General features: G+C 40.5%; 1 protein-coding gene across 1 annotated transcript in view; it reads left to right on the top strand.

Moving 5' to 3' along the window:
* Positions 1 to 20,400, top strand: part of GRM3 (glutamate metabotropic receptor 3) — a 243,861-nt gene that overhangs the window by 123,243 nt on the left and 100,218 nt on the right. The window contains exon 2 of the mRNA XM_059073561.2: positions 15,289 to 15,900. Within this exon, the coding sequence (XP_058929544.1) occupies positions 15,433 to 15,900 (468 nt within the window). The 5' untranslated portion in view covers positions 15,289 to 15,432. The remainder of the gene's footprint in view (positions 1 to 15,288; positions 15,901 to 20,400) is intronic.

Below are 20,400 nucleotides of genomic sequence, written 5' to 3'. Positions count from 1 at the left end.
AGGTTTCTGCAATACAGACTATGACCAAACATGGGACACAAGTTCCGTCTAGAATAATGCACCTGGGACAAATCAAATGATGGAGACTTCGCTAAGTGCCATGAGCTAACCAACTGAATTAACTTGTCCAGACTAGAAAATTATGCTGAGTTAAGAATGACAACAGAAAGCATCAAATGTTATGTTGGTGCTTCCTAGGAGCTAAAGAAAATGGTCTGTAAAAGAGAAGAGAAAAGAAGTGAATGGGTAAAGCGATTGAAACTGGTGATGCTAACACTAAACTTACACTGACAGGTGATGTCTCAATCTGTTCAAGTGACCACAGGTAAAGAATACAAGTTTAGAGCAATATGTTGAATAGACGGAAGTGGAGAGAAGAGAGGTGTGTGAAATCCAACTAGAAGGCAGCTGTGGCAGTCAGAAGCAAAGATCAATAGAAGGTTGACGTCATCTAACAGTAGCAACAGAGAAAAGAAAGCCAACTTTGGAGCTACTGTGATCAAAACAGCAATCGGGATTCGGCGAAGGCTTGAGCATAGAGAAAATAATGTGTACCTAAAAGATGGGATGAGAAGGATAATTAAAATCAACTTTCCATACAATTATTTGTGACCTTTTTAAATATGAAAGCCCATGGTAACCAAAAACATGGAGCATAAGGAAAATAATAGAAGCAAATGCCTGGAGATATATTCTCAGGACTGCTACTTACTCACATTTTGATCTTGGGCCACGAATTGGTCTCTGTGGGCATCAGTTTTGCACTTGTCTAAAATGGCACCAGGCATGACAGAAGGCAGGTTGATCAGACTCAAAGATTAACTGCCGATCGAAAAGGCAGTGGTTCCTGCAGCCCTTGGAACTCCACCAGGTGCTTTACCCATCCTACCTTGAAATGGTAATCTATCACAACCTGTGTGGGAGAAGCAAACAATTATGGCAATGAGGGCAGGAGTCTTTAGGTCCTCATCAGGTTTAGCACATTGGAGCGCTCTGCCGAAATCCATTTGGTTTACATTCCAAATTTAGCTTTTGATGGTTATCACGGTCCCAAGAAACCATATTTTTCCTCTATTTAGCCAGGATGCTGTCCCACTCATCCTTGTATCCTTAGAACCTACCAGAGGGGCTAGCATGTAATAGATACAGTAAGTGATTTATTTTAAAATGTTAAACAGAATTTATTGAACACTGGAACATTAGAAAACCAAAGATTAGTTCCCTTTGCTTTTCAGAACTCGGACTATGAAAGCCTCAGTTGCCTCACTTCACAATGCGCCTGAAGTTCAGCTCCTCTCCCTGGAGCTCACTGTTCACCTTTCTGGTCCCGTCTAGCCTGAGCTGTTCAATTGCAGGTACCGACTGTCAGATTACTTAGGACTGGTGTATGTGTCAAGTACACTCCGATTCCTGGTTTTTGCTTAAATGCAGAAAGGAAAACAAAGTGCCTGGCTTCCTATTATAATGAGAAGGACTCTCTGCATCGCCCACACTCACTCTCGATAAAGTTAAGTCACCTCATTTTCCACCAGGGCCTCTCAACAGGCATTAAGGGATTCTCTCATCAGGGCTCGTGTTGTCAAAAAGCCCACATCTATAAGTTTATGTCAGTACCCCTGTGGCCAATTTGTCATAAAATCATTTTTTAAAATGAGCAGCCGCGTTCCCCATTCTTTTTCACTTTAGCCTTGCTTTCTCTTTTCAAATTTTCACTGCAGTGTCATCTACATACACTTCATCCGTCCTAATGGTGTATCCATCATAATTGTGCAGCTTGATGAATTTTAACAAACTGAACACTCCCCCGGTGAAACAAGAACCCAGATCAATAAACAGAAAGTTACCAGCACTCAAGAAGCACTCTGATGCTTCTTCCAGACATTGACTTCCCACATCCCCAAGAGTGAAATCCATCCTCACTTCCAACACCATAGATGACTTTAGCTTGGTTTTGGCTTTTATATAAGCAAATTCATACAATATGCACTCTTTTGTGTCTCGCCATCCCTTTATTGCCTGGGGAAATGGGTCTTTGTGTAACAACAGAGCACCAAAATTTCATGCTGGTAACTCGGGCAGTATACAAGGAAAGGAAAGGAAAGCATGAGGCTGTGTTATAGGAAGACTTTGTGTTAAACTTGGTCTTTTTTTAAAACACAGATTAAGGTTGTTAGAACCAGTTTGAAAGTTCAAGCTACCCAAGAGACACGTGAGTCCAGCTAGTTGAAAATCTATGACTCAAGCTACAGCTGTGTGTTAGCAGCTCCCCGCATTTGGATGGGGACTAAGAGGGATCACTTCTCCCTGAAAGGCAGGCAGGGACTGGCTACGGGGGCAGAAGGCAGTGCAGACTTGTTGGCACAGGCAGAGTAGCTGCCGTGGAATTTAAAGACACCATTAGTACAGCCACAAGGGCCCAAACCCTCCGTAGCTGAGGCCCGTAATGCTTGTGGGATCGTGAAAATTAAGACAGTCTTGCTGGCAGAATCTTAGTAACTATCTGCTCTTGGCATATAAATCAGTTAACGTCCTAGTCCGGACTGACCCAGAGTAAGAGGTTCCCAGTGCCTCCCAATAAAACTCTATATGACAGGAGAGAATCAAGGGAGCCGGTACGAAAACAGGTTTTTCGGAAGAAGCAGAATAAATCAATCGGCTGTCAGCCGATTGTGACCCTGCGTCTTTTTCTTAGGTGGTCATTTTCCATCTTCTCCAGGCATTTTCTGGTCCTTAGCACACATAAACACTGAACAATCTAGAATTCACTGGACATCTTAGAAGCTAGGGCCCACCTTGCATCACTCAGGCAGCCAGCAATTCCCCAAGGTGACAACGCTTCTTAACATCACCCAGGAGAACTGACAGGATGCCTGAGGGTTAGCACTAGGTGGTCTGTTCACCAAAGGAGGAAATAGACTAGGTAGTTAAAGGTATCCAGTCCTGGATCAATGTAGCCTTGAACTAGAGCTGGTTATATAGAGAGCCCAGAATACCTCCCCAATTCACTGGAGCCGTTGACAAATTATCCTCACTACTATGATTCTAATCGTAGTTAACAATTATTGAGCTAATGTTACATGTTAATTATTTCATTTAGTCCTAAAAACAGCCCCAGAGATATAGGTGCTAATTTTGTCTCCATTTTACACGTGTGTAAAATGAGGCAGAGAGAGGGCCATATGCTAAGGCCAGGAAGTAGATTCTGACATTTGTTTGACAACAGAGTCCACGTTGTAAAACAGTGGCTTTCAAGCCTTTTTTTTTTTTTTTACCATGACCCAGAAAGAAATTAGTTTACGCGGTAGCCGAGAACATACACGCATACACACATAAATACACATGAAAAAAGTTTTAGAAAATAATATTCACCTTTACTCCATGCTTTAGATCATTGTTTTGATATTTACTAATATATTTTAAACTTTTCTATTTCCTTTTAAGATGCTCATTACAACTCACTCACATATTTCATGACACATGAATAGCTTGTGATCTGCAGTTAGAAAAACACTGTCTAAAGCATCATGCTCTACTGCTTTCCCAGGCTCTTCTTATTTCATTCTCTAGGAATAGACTTTACAACCCCATGGTTAAATTTACCACCAGTGGTGTGCTGGCAAATGTTTAACAACTATATCTTTGGGACTTGTGAAGGGACTGGTTATTACCATTTGCTGATTTCTGCACTGTAAATACTCCCACCGAGGCCAATTTGAAGCTATCAACATGACATCGCTGAACATGGACCGGGGAAGAAATATGGATGAATAGCTCATGAGAGCTCATACCAACCAACTGAAGCACACCAATACACTTCCCCAAAATTTTCAGCAAGAACTGAGAAAATAGTTTTTAAAGTCATGTCAGTGACTGGAAGTGTTGGAGATGATTTGTCAATGATAATTAATTGCCTATTTCATGGCAATTAGTCTAAGCCCACAACCCCACAGTGCCTAATATATATATCCAAGTTGTTTCTATTTGAGCATGGCGTTCTTAGCTATTATAACTTGAAGAATATTAATCAGGCCCTGACACTTCATTGTCTGTACACTGAGGTATCTAAAATTCCATGATTAAAAATGTTTCTCTTTTTTTAAGCCAATGTTTTGGCTCATTTAAAACTCTGACCATTCCTAAATAGGTAACAAAGTAACTTGCATTAACGTGCTAAAAACCGATGGCTTAAGATATCAGATGACTTTATTTGTGGTAAGTAACAGAATTGAGAAAATGGGAATTCCGATAAGAGTATGAAGGAATGGATGGCTTTGGACTAGTTGCATTTCTAGGAAAACCCATCATAAATAGGGTAACACAATGGAAACCATCACAAACCCTGGTACCATTTGAGATGCAGGACAGCATCAGGCATCTGTGGAAGGGACATAACTGAGTAGGAGGAAAGTTACAGGATTAAATAAAATAATCTATTTAGAACATTATAGTTTCTGGCACAGAGTAGTTGCTCAATAAATTTTAGTATCTTTAAGGGAGGAGATGGGAAAACAAGAGAGGTTCTATTCAGGAATCATTTAATGAAAAATGACATAAAACAGATTTCAAACTGACATAAGCAAAGAGGAATTTATTATCTCACATAACTGGGAAATCTTAGCTGGATTAAATAGCATGTACAGGACTGTCAGGTCTCACTATTTCTCCATCTCTTGGCTTTGCATCTCAGACAGGCCCTTGCCTCATGGTGGTAAGGTGGCTGCCAGCAGCTCCAGGCTTACATCCATTCCTCTACGTCACTCTGACAGAAAGAGGATGCTTTTCTCCTGGTGGTCCTAGAAAATGTTCTCACATTAACCCTGGTTAGCAATGATTTGGTCACAGGCTCATTCTGGAATGAACTGCTGTGGTCAGGCACATATCACACTCTGGTTAGTCATGTGTGTCACAAGCCACCTAGCAAGCCAGAAATGGATTCACCTTGCTTTATGAACATAAGTGTTGGTTCCCAAAGGAAAACTGTGGTATGGTTTCCAGAAAAATTGGAAATGGATGCTAATCCATCAAGCTACAAGGAAAAATCCAGTTTTGTTCAAGCTGATAAGAATTCTGTTTAAAACTGAAACACTCCCCAGATTTCCAATATCTTATTCAGCAAGTCAATTCAGGGGTGATATGCAAAAAGTTTAACAACTGGCATCAAGTTAAGAAAATGAACAGCAACCATACCTCTTGGAGCTGGAACCTAAAGACCCGACCTTGCCAGAATTGAACACTTTTCTAGCTGTGCCATGAAGGAATTGAGGGAGGCAGTGGGGGAATGAGAGTAGGCAGGGAAGTGGAGGAATATTCAAAGGGCTTGGTAGCTTGACTATTCACCACCTGGATGAAAGTACTTCAATATTTTAACAACTAGAACAACTATACCAGTGTGTACCACCAGGGTTTCAACCTTGACTGAATCTATTTGCAGCTATATCATAAAGAAGAACGTGCTGTCAGCTATGACCCATCTTACATTCAGAAGCATGCCTTTGAATTAAGAGATTGTTCTTTTAGCAGAACTCCAGAAGGGGCAAAAATGTTTTCCACTAACAAGATCTAGGATAACTACTGGGCATATATCCTGAGAAAACCATAATTCAAAGAGTCATGTACCACAATGTTCATTGCAGCACTATTTACAATAGACAGGATATAGAAGCAACCTAACTGTCCATCGACAGATGAACGGATTAAGACGATGTGGCACATACATACAGTGGAATATTACTCAGCCATAAAAAGAAATGAAATTGAGTTATTTTTAGTGAGGTAGATAGACTTAGAGTCTGTCATACAGAGTTAAGTCAGAAAGAGAAAAACAAATACCATACGCTAACACATATATATATATATATATATGGAATCTAAAAACAAAAAATGGTGCTGAAGAACCAAGGGGCAGGACAGGAATAAAGACACAGACGTAGAGAATGGACTTGAGGACATGGGGAGGGGGAAGGGTAAGCTGGGACGAAATGAGAGAATGGCATGGACTTATATATACACTGCTAAATGTAAAATAGATAGCTAGTGGGAAGCAGCCACATAGCACAGGGAGATCAGCTCAGTGCTTTGTGACCACCTAGAGGGGTGGGATAGGGAGGGTGGGAGGGAGATGCAAGAGGGAGCGGATATGGGGATATATGTATATGTGTAGCTGATTCATTTTGTTATAAAGCAGAAACTAACACACCATTGTAAAGCAATTATACTCCAATAAAGATGTTAAAAAAAAGAAAGATCTAGGATAAATGCAAACATATACACACAGGGAGAAGTAAAATCAGACTATAAGATAAACCAAATAATATTGGAATTCATCTTTTCTTACCATTTTTAAATTTGTGACAAATATAATTTTCATGAACTCATCGTGACAATACTTCATAGTTAGACTTACAGGTATTCTTCTACATTAAACCACATATTTACCATTTCTGGTGCTCTTCATTCTTTCCTGTTGATTTGATTTTCCATCTGGTGCCATTTCCTCTTCCTTTGAAGTAATCCCTTTAGCATTTCTCTGCTGTAAATCTGCCGGCAGTGAAATCTCTCAGTTTTAGTTGCCTGGAAAAAAGTTTTAATTTTACCTTCATTCTTGAAGTATATTTGAACTAGAAGTAGAATTCTGGGATACTTAACCAGTTTTTTCCCAGAACTTTAAAGATTCCATTGCATCATGGCCACCATTGTTTCAGATGAAAGTGATCCCTCATTCATATTGTTACCCACTAATTGGGCTGTTCCACTCTGTTTTCAAAGTTTTCGCTTTATTTTTGGTTTTATCAATTTGGCAATGATTTGCCTACATGGGTTTTATTTGTATTTATCCTGCTTAGGGTTTGCTGAGCTTATTGGTTTTGTAATCTTATGTTTATCACCAAATTGGGGGAATTTTCAGCCATTATTTCCTCAAGTATTTTTTTCTTCTTCCTCCTCTACTTATGAAACTCAGATTATACCTGTGTTAGACCACTTAGTATTCAAAAGAACTCTGAAGCTTTAGTTAAATTTTTTTCAGTGTTTTTCTATTAGGTCAGATTAGATAATTACTTTTCATCAATCTTCAAGTTTACTGACTATTTTGCCATCTCCAATCTGTTGTGCTCCCCTACATACAACCAATGAAGTTTTTATTTCAGATATTTACTAGATAATTAAATATTTATTTTGGATATTTACTTTTGTGTTCTAAACTTTCTGCAGCTTTTTTTCATAGTTTCAATTCTCTGCTGATATTCCTCATCCACTCATTCATTTTTTTTAGTCTTTGAACAAATTTATCTTTATAATAGACTATTTAAAGTCCTTATCTGCTAAGTTTTGGGACTTTTTTCTAATGAAGGATTTCTCTCTTCAGGTCCCATTTTCCTGTTTTCTTACATGTCAAGTGATTTTTGGTTGTATACTGAGGAATTCTATTGCAGGCAGGCTCAAATATGTCAACTTCCTTTAAGAGTTTTCAGTTTTGCCTTAGCAGGTACTTAAATAAGTGTGGCTCATTTTAGCTTTGTTAAGTTTAGTTTTATTCTGTGTTAAGGCAGGTGTATTTTGGATGTAGTCCTAGGGCATGCCCCTTATTCCAGAGCTTGATTCTCACTCTTGTAGGGTAAACTTTCTGGGAATTTTATTGAAAGTGCAATAATGCCCATTGTGTTCTCTCTACTCCAACTGGTCTGGAACTCCAATACCTCTCTGTATGCATGACCTCTGATATTGATATTTCCCTCTCAACCCTGCTACAGGAAAATGATCTCTGCCAGGCCTCACTGAGTCTCACTCTGTGTATAACCAGCCTAATCCTTGCACAACACAGACCTTAGGCTCACCATTTCCATGCGGCTCTCTGCCCCACAAATTGCAACCACTTCAGAAGCCAAGAACTCTAGTCTCTGCCTCTGGGGGCCAATAAGGCTGCCATTGCACCATGGCAGAAAAGCACTCCCATGCAGACTGTTGGGGAATAGGGTAATCATGGCACTTGCCTTGTGTGATTCTTTTTCTCAAAGATCATAGTTTGCCTTGTATGTTTTGTCCAGCTTTATAGCTATTTTCAGCAGGAGGGCAAATCTAATACCAGTTACTATGACATGGCCAGAAGCAGAAGCTGGCTACAGATTCTCTAAAGAGTTCATTTAGCACCAGGCAAAGAAGTGCTGTTTCAAACATTTTACCATTTACATACAGAGGAGAATTTGATAGAGGGGGGTGACATTTTTGCAGAAACACGTGTGATATGCATTCTCTTTTCTAAGACCTGATTGAAAAATAATTATAAAAGTCTTCTTAAATCCTAATTCTGTATTTACTTTTCACTACTATCTTGAGTAATTTGCCCTACTTTCTCTCTCTCTCTACTCAGGAAGCAATAAGAGTTAATTCATTGTGCAAAACACTTTGACATTATTCAAGAGGAAGGACAGTATACACACAGGGCATTACTAATATTATCCACTTGATGGATCATATTGTTAATAAGTAAAAATGTTCTCCTGTGAATAATATTCCTCCATTTCTTCCCCTTCACTATTTTGTCCAGAGCTAGAAGGAAAGCTTTTGACAAATCCAGTTTCTGTACTGTCTGTTCACACTGACAAACCTGTAACTTCTAGTAGACTTGGCAGCTTCTAAGAGGAAAAGGACAAAGGTACACTGCAGGGACTTTGGGGAGGCTCCAATTCCAAGGCCTGTAATGAGGTTAGGAAACTTGAGGATGAGAAAACAGCTGAAATAGCAACACACACACACACGCACACGCACACACATGCACGCACACACACAGGAAAAGAATGCACCCTTTGATATTTACAAAAATAAAGATTTACTTTGAAGGGAAATAAATGAATCTTTAATATAATATATAGTGAATGACCAACCCAAGTTAATATTATTGTTTAAGTAAATTACCAGCAATTACCCTAAGGACCAAAGTTTAGCACAACTGTCAACGTTTTCCTACCTCATAAAGACACTTCCCTCTAAATTCAGAAGATAAAGGAGATTGGAGACCTGATGTTTTGTGAGGTGGGGAGGGCTGTGCAAGGCCATTTAGTGAAGTGGGCATGTCTCCTTTTGGCAGCATCAGCATCGCTTTCTGGCTTCATCATCCCAGTTGGTAGTGTCCCCCTCTTCACTGTAGTCACGTAGGGTTCCTGGGCTTCTTTTATCTTCTCTATGAATAAAACAGGCTCACAGGAAAGGATCTGATCAATTTGTTCCCAGTTCTCGACTTAAGTTCTTGGTTATTTGAAATCTTTTATTTATGGTGGCATTTCAAGCTTCCTCAAACTAGAGAAACTTGAGAGAAAGCAGAACTATACTCCCTAACTTCAAATCTTAATACATAGGCCTGGCCTCCACTCTTCTGCCTTGTCATTCATACTTTCATGGAACATACACTGTTATTTGGTGTGCTGCTTTCCATTCCTCTTAATCTCTCTCAGAAGGACAGTGCATTTCCTAATCTATCTAATTTCTCCAAGTGCTCTCAACTTTTCCAATTTTACTTTATTATTTTTCCTTAAAAATCAGCAATTTAAAGGAAAGACCAGAGCTATTGAGGCCAAATTTCTCTAGTGCCAAAGTTGAATCTTGACCTATGATAGCATCATTTTGAAAAAAAATAAAACGGATCTTTTCAGCTATCTTCTTTATTCTCTGAATGGAATTTCCAAATCATTTTTCCAGTCTTCTGATCAATCTCTCAAAAACTTAGATGCTATTTAGAATTTATCATTTGGCAATAATGTACGTTAGTTGCTGTGGAAAATACAACATTGCCTAAGGCATTGACCTTGATATCCAGTAGCTTACAATCTAATGAGGAAAGAAGAACAAATTCCAATTGTTAGATTTCAATTTTTAAAAACTATGTAAATAAATATAAAACAAAATATGATCATCATAATAGACATAGCACAAACTATAAGGAAATTAAGCAAATGGAATTAGGCCGCTTTACAGCTGAAGTAATACAGAAGGCTTACAAGGAATAGAAATTTTAAGCTAGATCTGCTAAGAATGATTGGATATTAAATTGTCAGTTTCTCATAATAATGTCTTAAACGAAGTAGAATGGTTCAGTGATACATCCTGCTATTAAAAACGCCACTATGGCTACAGTCTCTGTTTACCCATTTGAAAATGGTAGTCTAAGAACAAAGGCCATGTCTCTTGTTGCCTACAATTCTGGCAGCTGAAAACTTTATAATCAAATGTATAGCCAAATTGTACATGCTAGCACTAACCCTAAATTTTCTCCAGATCAGTTGGGTGTGCAGGCTTTGAGCACACTCAGAAGCCTTTCAGCAACTCAAGGGCTTATTTCTAGGAAAGAGTAAGAGTGGTTCTGACATTAGATCACCCCTGGATAAATTACTTATTCATTGAGTCAAACTGGATTGCATTTCCAACACTAAGTCCCTGGGCGAAGTCAAGAGAGGAAGGAAAATAGGTATTAGCATATGCAGAATAAAGAAATGCTTCCTGCCCACATCTTTCAGGGGTTATATTCACAGCAAACCCCTAAGATTCTATTAATGCACCAATTAATAAAACACTGGTGAGCAGGTTGCCTACAGAGAGGGCTACACATGCTTGTTTATGGTCGACACATCACTCATCGTCCCTGAACGGAGAACTTTTGAGTGTAGAGCTGGAACTCTCTGGCTGCCTATGAATGTGGCTGCAGTAGGAAGTCTGTTTATCTGGGGAATGTGCTGCTGGCTGATTTATAATGAAAGGAACCTGAAAAGAAGTAGTGGATGCCCTTTCCCACAATCTGATAAACTGTTACACAGAGATAAACAGTTGCCTTGAATTAAGCGTGTTTGCCTATTTTTCAACGATAAGTTTCAATTCCCTGTTCGTTCAATTTCTTAGGGCTTCGTTTTAAATAATGCTAAGTATTTTAAAATTATGCATGCCCCTACAGTCTTAATCATTTCAAATTCTGCTTTAAGGAAAAGGTAAATAAGAAAATATTAAGACTGTATTTAAACATTACTCTAATTGATTTTTAATTGGTAATTCTCTAAGACTGCATTAAGTGCTACTTAAAGACACCCTGTGGGAGGGCTTAAGGAAAACTATTTTACATGACGTTGTTAGTCAACTTGTTTTTAAGTTCTGTATATCTAATTTTTAAACGTACATAATATATGTGATATGTCATGAATTGCTTTTGAATCAAGCACTTAACAATTACCATGTTAAAGGTAATTGCAAACTTACTGTGAAGATTTTCACAAATGGTGCCGATAGTTGGAAGAAGCAGAGATGAGTACGTTTCCATCACTCTCTGTATAAAAATATACAAACATTTAATTATTTGACAGCAGGAATAATGTTCATTTCTTTACAATTAAAGTTTCTATCCTAGGTATCCAGCTCATGGCCCGGCACACACAAAGTAGGTGTTCAATAAATATTTAATGAGTGAATGCGTCTCTGAAGCTCTGAAATAGGAAAATAGGCATGTTCCTTATTTAGTATTCTCCCAACCGAAAACTTAAGTAAATGTAGGTCAACTTGAGGCCACATTTTCTTGGCTTCTTACAGACCCAGCTACAACTTTCAAATTCAAAGGCACCATTTTCTCCTCCATGTATAAAAAGTACTACCTGCTGGCAGCCCTACCATCAAAGAGCATAATAGGGGAAGATCATTAATTCCCATTAATTCCCGCTTTCTACGCCACAAATAAAATCGTAAAGAGTCATTTGCAAACAGCATTATCATGGATGTCTGGATTCCTTCACGAAATATTTATTGAATACCCTCTGGATTGCAGATACTATGCCAGGCCCTGGATACACAAAGATAAATAAAACACAGCCTCTACTTGTGAAACAGATAGACTGACACATACTACTTTCAGCATAATGTGAAGTTTCATTTGAAGTCTTCTTTGGCTAAGAGCATCCTCTTAAGCGAGAATTAAGCTTTCCATAAACTACATGGTCATCTTTGCTCTTTGTGTAGTCAAAATTCCTTCATATTCAAGAGGTATCTACATTTTTTATAGATAGATGGTTAAGACTGTGTTGATGACCTTCTTTTAATTAACTATTCTCTTTTATTAGGCACATAAAACAATTATTTTATAGAGGCAATTTCAGCTTCTTTATTATTAGTGATAATGATCGCAGTGTCTTTTACCTTCCATGGCAGTTTTGCTTCAAAGGGAATTGCACATAAAAATCAAAGAGAGACCAGAAACTGATATGAAACAACAAAAAAAATTCTACTACAGTATCAACCTCTTTAAAAATTATTATTATTAGATTTTCGGGTGCCCTGTGGCAGATATCCCAGAGAGGCTCTAGGTTAACACTGAGCCTTCCAATCACTGCCGCTCTGAGTGCTGAGGTGCACACCTAAATAAACAAAACCAAACCTAGATGACTTGTGTGTCTCAAGAAAACAACCCATCACTTGCCCCATGAAAAAGGAACAGAAAGCATGTGGAAAGCCAGGTTTTAAAGGGCACTGCTAACAGGAGAAGGGAGAAATGTCAAAAATGTTGAAGTAAACACTGAACTAGTTCCTGTCTGGATATTTTTGCTGAGTTTTGTTTTTTCCTTCAAACCTGCAAAATCCTAAAAGTTGTGCCATTTCATTTATCCCTAATGAGCAGACAAGGAAACAAATATCAACTGTAATCACAAAATATTTCTTGAATTAGCTACAGCAGGAATACAAAGCAGGAAGTAAACAATTTGACTTGGGAAGGAAGATAGGAAAAAACTCTTGGTCTTTCCTGGGTACTGACTGTAAGGTCTTAGACGCTAAGTGGGTGCCTACCAGACAAATGGTGTAGAAGGGCATTCCCAGCAAAGGGAACAACATGAGCAGAAGTGAGGGGTCATCACCATCTAACTCATCCTCTCAAGTGAATATAGTTCAACGAGCAGAAGCATAAGGTTTGAAGGTAGATGTGGGATGAAGTCAATGGACATGGTGAACAGAAAGACTTGAGAGCTTGCCAGGTTCAAGATCACGGAGCATTCCAAGATCAAGACCATTCTTCAACCTAGAGGCAAGGGGAAGTCAGTATAGATTAACAGGAGATGGGCACTCTGAACAGCAATTAAGATTATACATTAGGGCTTCCCTGGTGGCGCAGTGGTTGAGAGTCCGCCTGCCGATGCAGGGGACGCGGGTTCGTGCCCCGGTCCGGGAAGATCCCACATGCCGCGGAGCGGCTGGGCCCGTGAGCCATGGCCGCTGAGCCTGCGCGTCCGGAGCCTGTGCTCCGCAAAGGGAGAGGCCACAGCAGGGAGAGGCCCACGTACCACAAAAAAACACAAACAAAACAAACAAACAAAAAAGGATTATACGTTAGATAGAGCACTTCCTCCAATAGGGCACCATTCAGATTGCTAACATTTCCTAGTACACCTGAGAGTACGCCAGTGGCGTGCCTTTCAGGCATCCTGATTGAGCCAAGAAGCAGCCAGGAGAGACCCCCTCCTCCATAAAACCTCACCAATACACAGTCATGCACAAAAGCGGGAGAGCAGACAGGCACACATGACCACACACACGAGAGCATGCACCCGTGCCCTGTCAGGAGACTGCTCCAGGAGTCCCTGCGCTACCATCTCTCACCTGACTCTGAATGTAGTAAACTTACGTCACCTAGGGGCCAAGGGGGTGGTCAAACAGAGTGACTGTGCTGACCCATGTGTCCTCTACTGCCAGGGAGCCGGGTGTCAAGGGTGCAACACTTGGTCCATTGGTTCCTGTGCGCATGCGACCAGACAGCTCCACACCAGGATTTTAGAAAGTTCCCTGGGGTAACATGATCCCCCCCGGAAGGGCTTTGCCTGACTCCTAAAAGATGCACTTGTTTGAGCCTGTCATGTAAAAAGAAGCTTGATTTATGAAACTGTCCTAAGCTCCAACGTCCTGTGCAACCCCCAGAACTCATGCCTACCATGCTCCCTGAAATGTGAGGCCCATGTCAGGAGCTGCCTAACCCCAGCTGGAAGAGACAGCCACCAGGCATTGCACCTTCTCCATCACTGATGTTACAACTATGCTACAGGTTATGCAATAACAAATGTTAGAATTTTGCACTTGAGGAAGGTTATCTTTCCCTAACTCACAAAACGGTGCTTTGGGGGCTGGTATCAGCTCCCTAGGAATCTATTGCTATGGTCCTGCTAGAGATAACAAGAGCCTGGCTTCGTGGGTAAAAAAAAAAAAGAAGGTGGCTTTGAAAGATGTTCAGCAGGTAGACTCTACAGAACTTTGTGGCTGATGGGAAGAAAATAGGAAATGTGGAAATGGGAAGGGCTCTTCTGTGCAGGTTTCTGGCTCGATAGCCTGGGTACAGAGAAGAACCATTAACAGAGATAAAAGGGAGTTTCTAACAGATAGACCCTGAGGGGTCAGAGGGGTGTGTCCCTTGAGCTGTTTAGCAGGCAATTAACCTAGGAATCCGTTAAGTGGTCGTTGAAACGTGAATACTAATTAAGGTAGCCCAGGACTACCTCGGGGAGAGGAATTTAAGATGTAGTCAGACATGCAGCATGAGAACAGAAGCCTAGGAAGTCGGAACACGGAGAGAAGAGTTAAGATTTCAATTAAGTAAAATGAGGGTTACAACGGGTTAAAGGAATTAGAAACTAGGAGATCAGTAGTCGCTTTCTCCAAAACCATTTTGTTAGAACAGTGGGGGCAGAGCCTTGGCTGCAGTGACTGAGAGCATCTGGGGTGACAGCAAGTGGGGACAATACTGCGGACAATCCTTGTGAAGAGGTCAGCTATGAAGGGAGGACAGGGCTATGGCAGCAGAGATGCAGACACAGGGCCAGAGTTACCACTGTGTTTTGTTTTATTTCCAAATGGCAAGGGAAGAGTGGGTAAGAAGGAGTTGTTTATAGTTGAAAGACAAGGAATAAAGACTCATAAGCAAGTTGCTGCCCTACCAATAGCAAAGTAAATGACTCAGAAGAGGGAGTGAAGTGAACTTAGCATTAGAAAAACCAGGGTCTGAACACCAACTCCCTTCTAAGTATACATTGCCAGGTCACTTTATCTCATTAGTCCTCAGTGTCCATTTCTGGGAGGTGAGACTACTAAGAGCTACATCACAGCGAGTTGTAAGGACTGGGCGAGAATACTTGTTGGGAGCGTGCCTGGGGCAATGGTCCATATGTGTTTAGCAGAAGGTAATCTGAGTCATTATCCCACCAAAGGTCTGAATGGAGACCATCAATGTAATCACTGTTGCTTTCTTTACCATTGTTGTTCATTTAATTTTTATCATCTCTTTAGGAATTTGCTGACAGCCTCTGCTAGTCTGTTCCTCCCTTATATGAAGGACAGAACAAAGATCCAGTCTGGAAATGAGAGAGGAGGACTAGTGCGCAGCTTTGGCGCCGTCCACTGATATCTCCCAGAGGTACAGATACGGGATTCATGAAGATGTTGACAAGACTCCAAATTCTTACCTTAGCTTTGTTTTCAAAGGGACTTTTACTTTCTTTAGGGGACCATAACTTTCTGAGGAGGGAGATTAAAATAGAAGGTGACCTCGTTTTAGGGGGCCTATTTCCTATTAATGAAAAAGGCACTGGAACTGAAGAATGTGGGCGAATCAATGAAGATCGGGGGATCCAACGCCTGGAAGCCATGCTGTTTGCTATTGATGAAATTAACAAAGACGATTACTTGCTCCCAGGAGTGAAGCTGGGGGTTCACATTTTGGATACATGCTCGAGGGATACCTACGCATTAGAGCAATCACTGGAATTTGTCAGGGCTTCTTTGACTAAAGTGGATGAAGCTGAGTATATGTGTCCTGATGGATCCTATGCCATTCAAGAAAATATCCCACTGTTCATTGCAGGAGTCATTGGCGGCTCTTACAGCAGTGTTTCCATACAGGTAAGATTGGCAACGCAGCTGATAAAACACTGTACCTCTTTGGTTTTATGTCTTGGGAGAACAAGAGAAGAATATCCTAAGAGCTTCATCAGTGGATGATATTAGCCATGCAATTGTTCATTGCTATGGGTCTTTGATAATATAGGTTTGCAGACAGAACAGTACTTTAGCAATGAAAATGGTTTAGAGATATATCAGGTAGCTACTGTAGCGTAACAAGCTACCCCCAAATTCAGTGACTTAAAATAACAATTCCTGATTATTATAGTTTATAAGTCTGAAGACTGGCTGGAGTGAGCTGATGAAGGCTACAGGCTGAGCTGCAGGTCGCTCTGCTTCCTTTGTCGCTTATCCTCCACCTGGAATCAATGAGCTAGCTGGGGCATATTTTCCTCAGTGATGACTGAGATGCAAGAGAATGCAAATTTACTGTACAGGCCCCTCCCAAGCTTCTGCATGCCTCCTAGCTGTGAACATCCCTCCAGGCAAAACAACTCACAAGGCTCAGCCCAGAATCCAGGAGCAGGGAAATATGTGCTTACCCACAATACACATGCTGCTAAGTTACATCACAAAGGATGTGGATACACGGCAGAGTCATCATTGGAAGTCATCAATACAATCAAGCACTAGAAAGTACAAAATCACTGAGCTTTATTTTTTTCCACACTAATTTTTTCCGAAGCATTGTTTTATTCAGAGATAAATTATAAACAATTTCTCATGGTGTAAACCTGAAAATGTACGCACAGAAGCCAGATAATTACTACCAAAGGAAAAAAAAAACACAGGGAACAATTTAGCACATAACTTAAACTAGATAAAAAGCTGATAATTGGTTCTCATCATTTTGTTAGGGAAAGAAGGAACGTATTAGTCAAACTCTTGCAATGCTCACAGGGTCACAGAATTAGAGGTGGAAAAGAGCTGAGAATTCATCCTCCTCAAACTTCCCATTTTCCCAAGCCCCGTAAATACTGGTTTCAGGAAAACTCCCATTGGTAGGTAGCACATGAACGGAACTCAGATAGATCTTTTGTGCTTTGGGGCTCTTTCAACTGTCCTATGTGATTTCTATATGTCACTTCAATATTTTCCTAGTGAATGTGGCAGTAATAAAAGTCCATAAGATAAGAGTCACATATTGAATACTTTGCCTCCTACCAAATGACTATAATCAAAGCCCGAAGCACTAAAGGAAGTCATAATACACACATGTTGTCCGTATATGTCGCCAACCACTTAAATTGGTTCTATCTGCACTGGAATAACCTTATTTCTATATCAGAGATTCGTGGCATTTAAAATTCTACCTGCAATTCTGTGCTGTTCTAAATGACTACTGCAAATTTTTTCCTTCTACAGTGTACACACTCATATTATGAGTAATTAGGATAATTGGTTTTTCATAAACACCCTTTGACTTCATTAGATGGATAGAAAATACTGCACATCTCAAAGCATATCATGTTAATTTTGCCACTGTTTCTATACTTGGATCAGGTAAGATGGAACTTGCTATTTAAGAAGAGAGAACTAAAATATGTATATCTGTCATACTTCAATAATACTTTCACCAGATGAGTGCCAAACATTTTATAAATATTTATATTATACTCAATATTACCACTAGTAAAGAATTATAAGTATGTCTTTCTGACCTTAGTTTCTCCCAATGCAGTAAATAGCACTCCACTGCAGATGTGTAAATATCTATTTATCCAAAATAATTAACAAACTATGCTAGGCAAATAGATTTTTAATCTAATTTTACTTTTTTATTACCTATAACCTCCTCAAAAAAGGTCCCTTAAAAAAAATGTAGGTTATTAAAACCCTGCACTTGTTCACAAGGGAGAAAGCCACTTCTTAATTGTCAAAGGACCTGGCTTATTATTTCACTTATCTGGTCCATATCATATAAAGTCACAAATGCTGATATGGCTTTTGTCTCCACAATATAAATAAAGAAACCAAAACTATCATGCTATACGGTAAAGGTTTTGGCATCAGCAAGACTGGGGTTTGAATTCCAACCCCCGCATTTACTAGTTTACCTGTAAAATAAGGAAAAACCATCCACTTTAAGAAGTTGTTGAGGGCTTCCCTGGTGGCGCAGTGGTTGAGAATCCGCCTGCCGATGCAGGAGACACGGGTTCGTGCCCTGGTCCGGGAAGATCCCACATGCCGTGGAGCAACTAAGCCCGTGAGCCATGGCCGCTAGGCCTGCGCGTCCAGAGCCTGTGCTCTGCAACGGGAGAGGCCACAACAGTGAGAGGCCCGCATACCGCAAAAAAAAAAAAAAAAAAAAAAAAGTTGTTGAAAGGATACACTGAGAGAATCTGTGGGAAATGCCTTACCAAAAAACTAACAGATTCAATAAACAGTAACTATTATGGCCCTAAAATCATAGGAAAAAGCAGCGGAAGAGCCACATCTAACAACAACTCCGCGGCGAAGCAGCCCCATGAAACCGTTGCTGGTTCCCCATGGGCTTCATCCATCAATTAATCTGTATAAAGCTCCTTGTGTACGTCCTGCCCTGTTGCAGGGGTTAGCGAGACCCCTGAAGTCAGAGAACACAGCCTTGACCTCGAGGAATGTGAATTCTGGCTGTGGGTACAGGTACTATCATGAAATAACAGTGACTACAATTCACAATACATTCATGGGGTTCACAAACTAAGAAATGACCTTTAGGAAGGTTTTGAGGATGACTGAGAGAATGAAAGTTGCACTAGAGAAAAGCTAATTGAGCCACAGTGTGAATGAAAGGCTGGATCTGAAGAAACCCATCAGAAAGATATGGCAGAAGTCTAGGAGTAAGGAGATGAGCTAGAGAAGAAAGGAGAGAGAGGGCTTCACTCCCCGCTCCATGGTCCTCAGGCGCTCAGGCTCTGATAAGGCCTCACGCTGGTCCCCTCGGCCAAAGTAAGAGGGGAGGGGGAGCCATCTGTCTACACACTGATGTCCAGGCAGCCTTCCAAGGAACTCTTCGCCACAGGGCCTTGCTTCCAGCTAAGCACCATGAATGAAAAGAGGTCTTAGGGGCTCTTATACAGCTGAGAATTTAAGTGTGTTATCCTTGTGAAACACATGTCTTTTAATAAGAATTTAAAAAAAAAAAAAAAAAAAAGAATAGTCAACAGCAATCCAAAGCAATAGATTCCTAATGGTGATTTTAAGACACTTTTTTTTTTTTTTTTTTTTGTGGTACGCAGGCCTCTCACTGTTGTGGCCTCTCCCGTTGCGGAGCACAGGCTCCGGACACGCAGGCTCAGCGGCCATGGCTCACGAGCCCAGCCGCTCCACGGCATGTGGGAATCTTCCCAGACCAGGGCACGAACCCGTGTCCCCTGCATCGGCAGGCGGACTCCCAACCACTGCGCCACCAGGGAAGCCCTTAAACTACTTTTGACTTCCTAAATATTTACTGGAAAGTGCCCGTGCTTGAACTAAGCTGGGGGAAGAAAAGAGGGTTAAACTGTAGAAAAAAATCTACTAGTACGAAATCTACCACACAATTTCAGATTCCACTCATCTAATTGTTGCATCAAGTCCCAAACCACAGCACCGAGCTTTCAGTCACAAAATTGTCTCTTGAGAGACAGAATTATCAAAAATGATAAAATTTGTGCATCTTCTCTTTTGTGGTGGATCAGTTTAGACTTTATCATCTCCCCATTGGGCCTGAATAGCTTTATTGATGGGAATGCTTCAGCTGGCACTTTTCTCTCCCGTTTCCGCTTCTCTCATTATCTTCCCACTAAAGAAGAATGCTCCTAGAAGTCAGCAGAGGAGAAATCCTCTGCTGTATTAGTTCATACAACAGGCAGTTTGCAGAGAGCGACAACTGCGTGAAAGGAGAAATTCTTAACGATTTGCTGAGTTAACCTGTATCACCATTAATGAAAACCGGGATATTTTCCCAACACTCTTATTAAGTAAGACAAACTACTCTGTGGTGGTCCCTTGTCTAAAGCAACAGGACTGATTTTTAAATTTGGTAATCAATGAAAACTAGCATCAAAATCCTTCTTTATCAGCAAATATACGTGGGGTCTATTCACCCCCTCTGGTGAATAAGCTTCTTTTCAAGGCATTTTAAAGACTGTATTCTGCTCTCTTCTGTAAGCCTGCAATCCACCCACTTGAGGGAAAGTAGTATTTATTCAGAAAGAGAATCAGGTTGGTTGCCTTTAATGAGGCAATTGTCTACATGGTACTATTTTGAAGCAGTGTTTATGCTTGTGTTCTTTCAAACAGACTGTAGTTAGAGCTCCTAAGTTGTTCAGTCAAAACAAAAAAAAATGTCTCTTGAGATGTTCCCCCAAATGTTCCTCTCTCCTTTCAGAGGATGTATATTTCCTCAGTCTTTCTTGCCTTACCAAAAAGAGGACAGGCATTAATTGACCCAGTTATTGTTGTGTCCCTGAGTGTTAAAGTGGCCTCAGTGACAAAAGGGTGTTTGGGTTACATAGCTCATAAAGGAGGCAGAAG

The sequence above is a fragment of the Kogia breviceps genome, chromosome 9, assembly GCF_026419965.1.
Source record: "Kogia breviceps isolate mKogBre1 chromosome 9, mKogBre1 haplotype 1, whole genome shotgun sequence".
In the NCBI taxonomy this organism is placed as follows: domain Eukaryota; kingdom Metazoa; phylum Chordata; class Mammalia; order Artiodactyla; family Physeteridae; genus Kogia; species Kogia breviceps.
The sequence above is the reverse complement of the archived record's forward strand: the minus strand, read 5'-3'. Positions and strand labels throughout refer to the sequence as shown.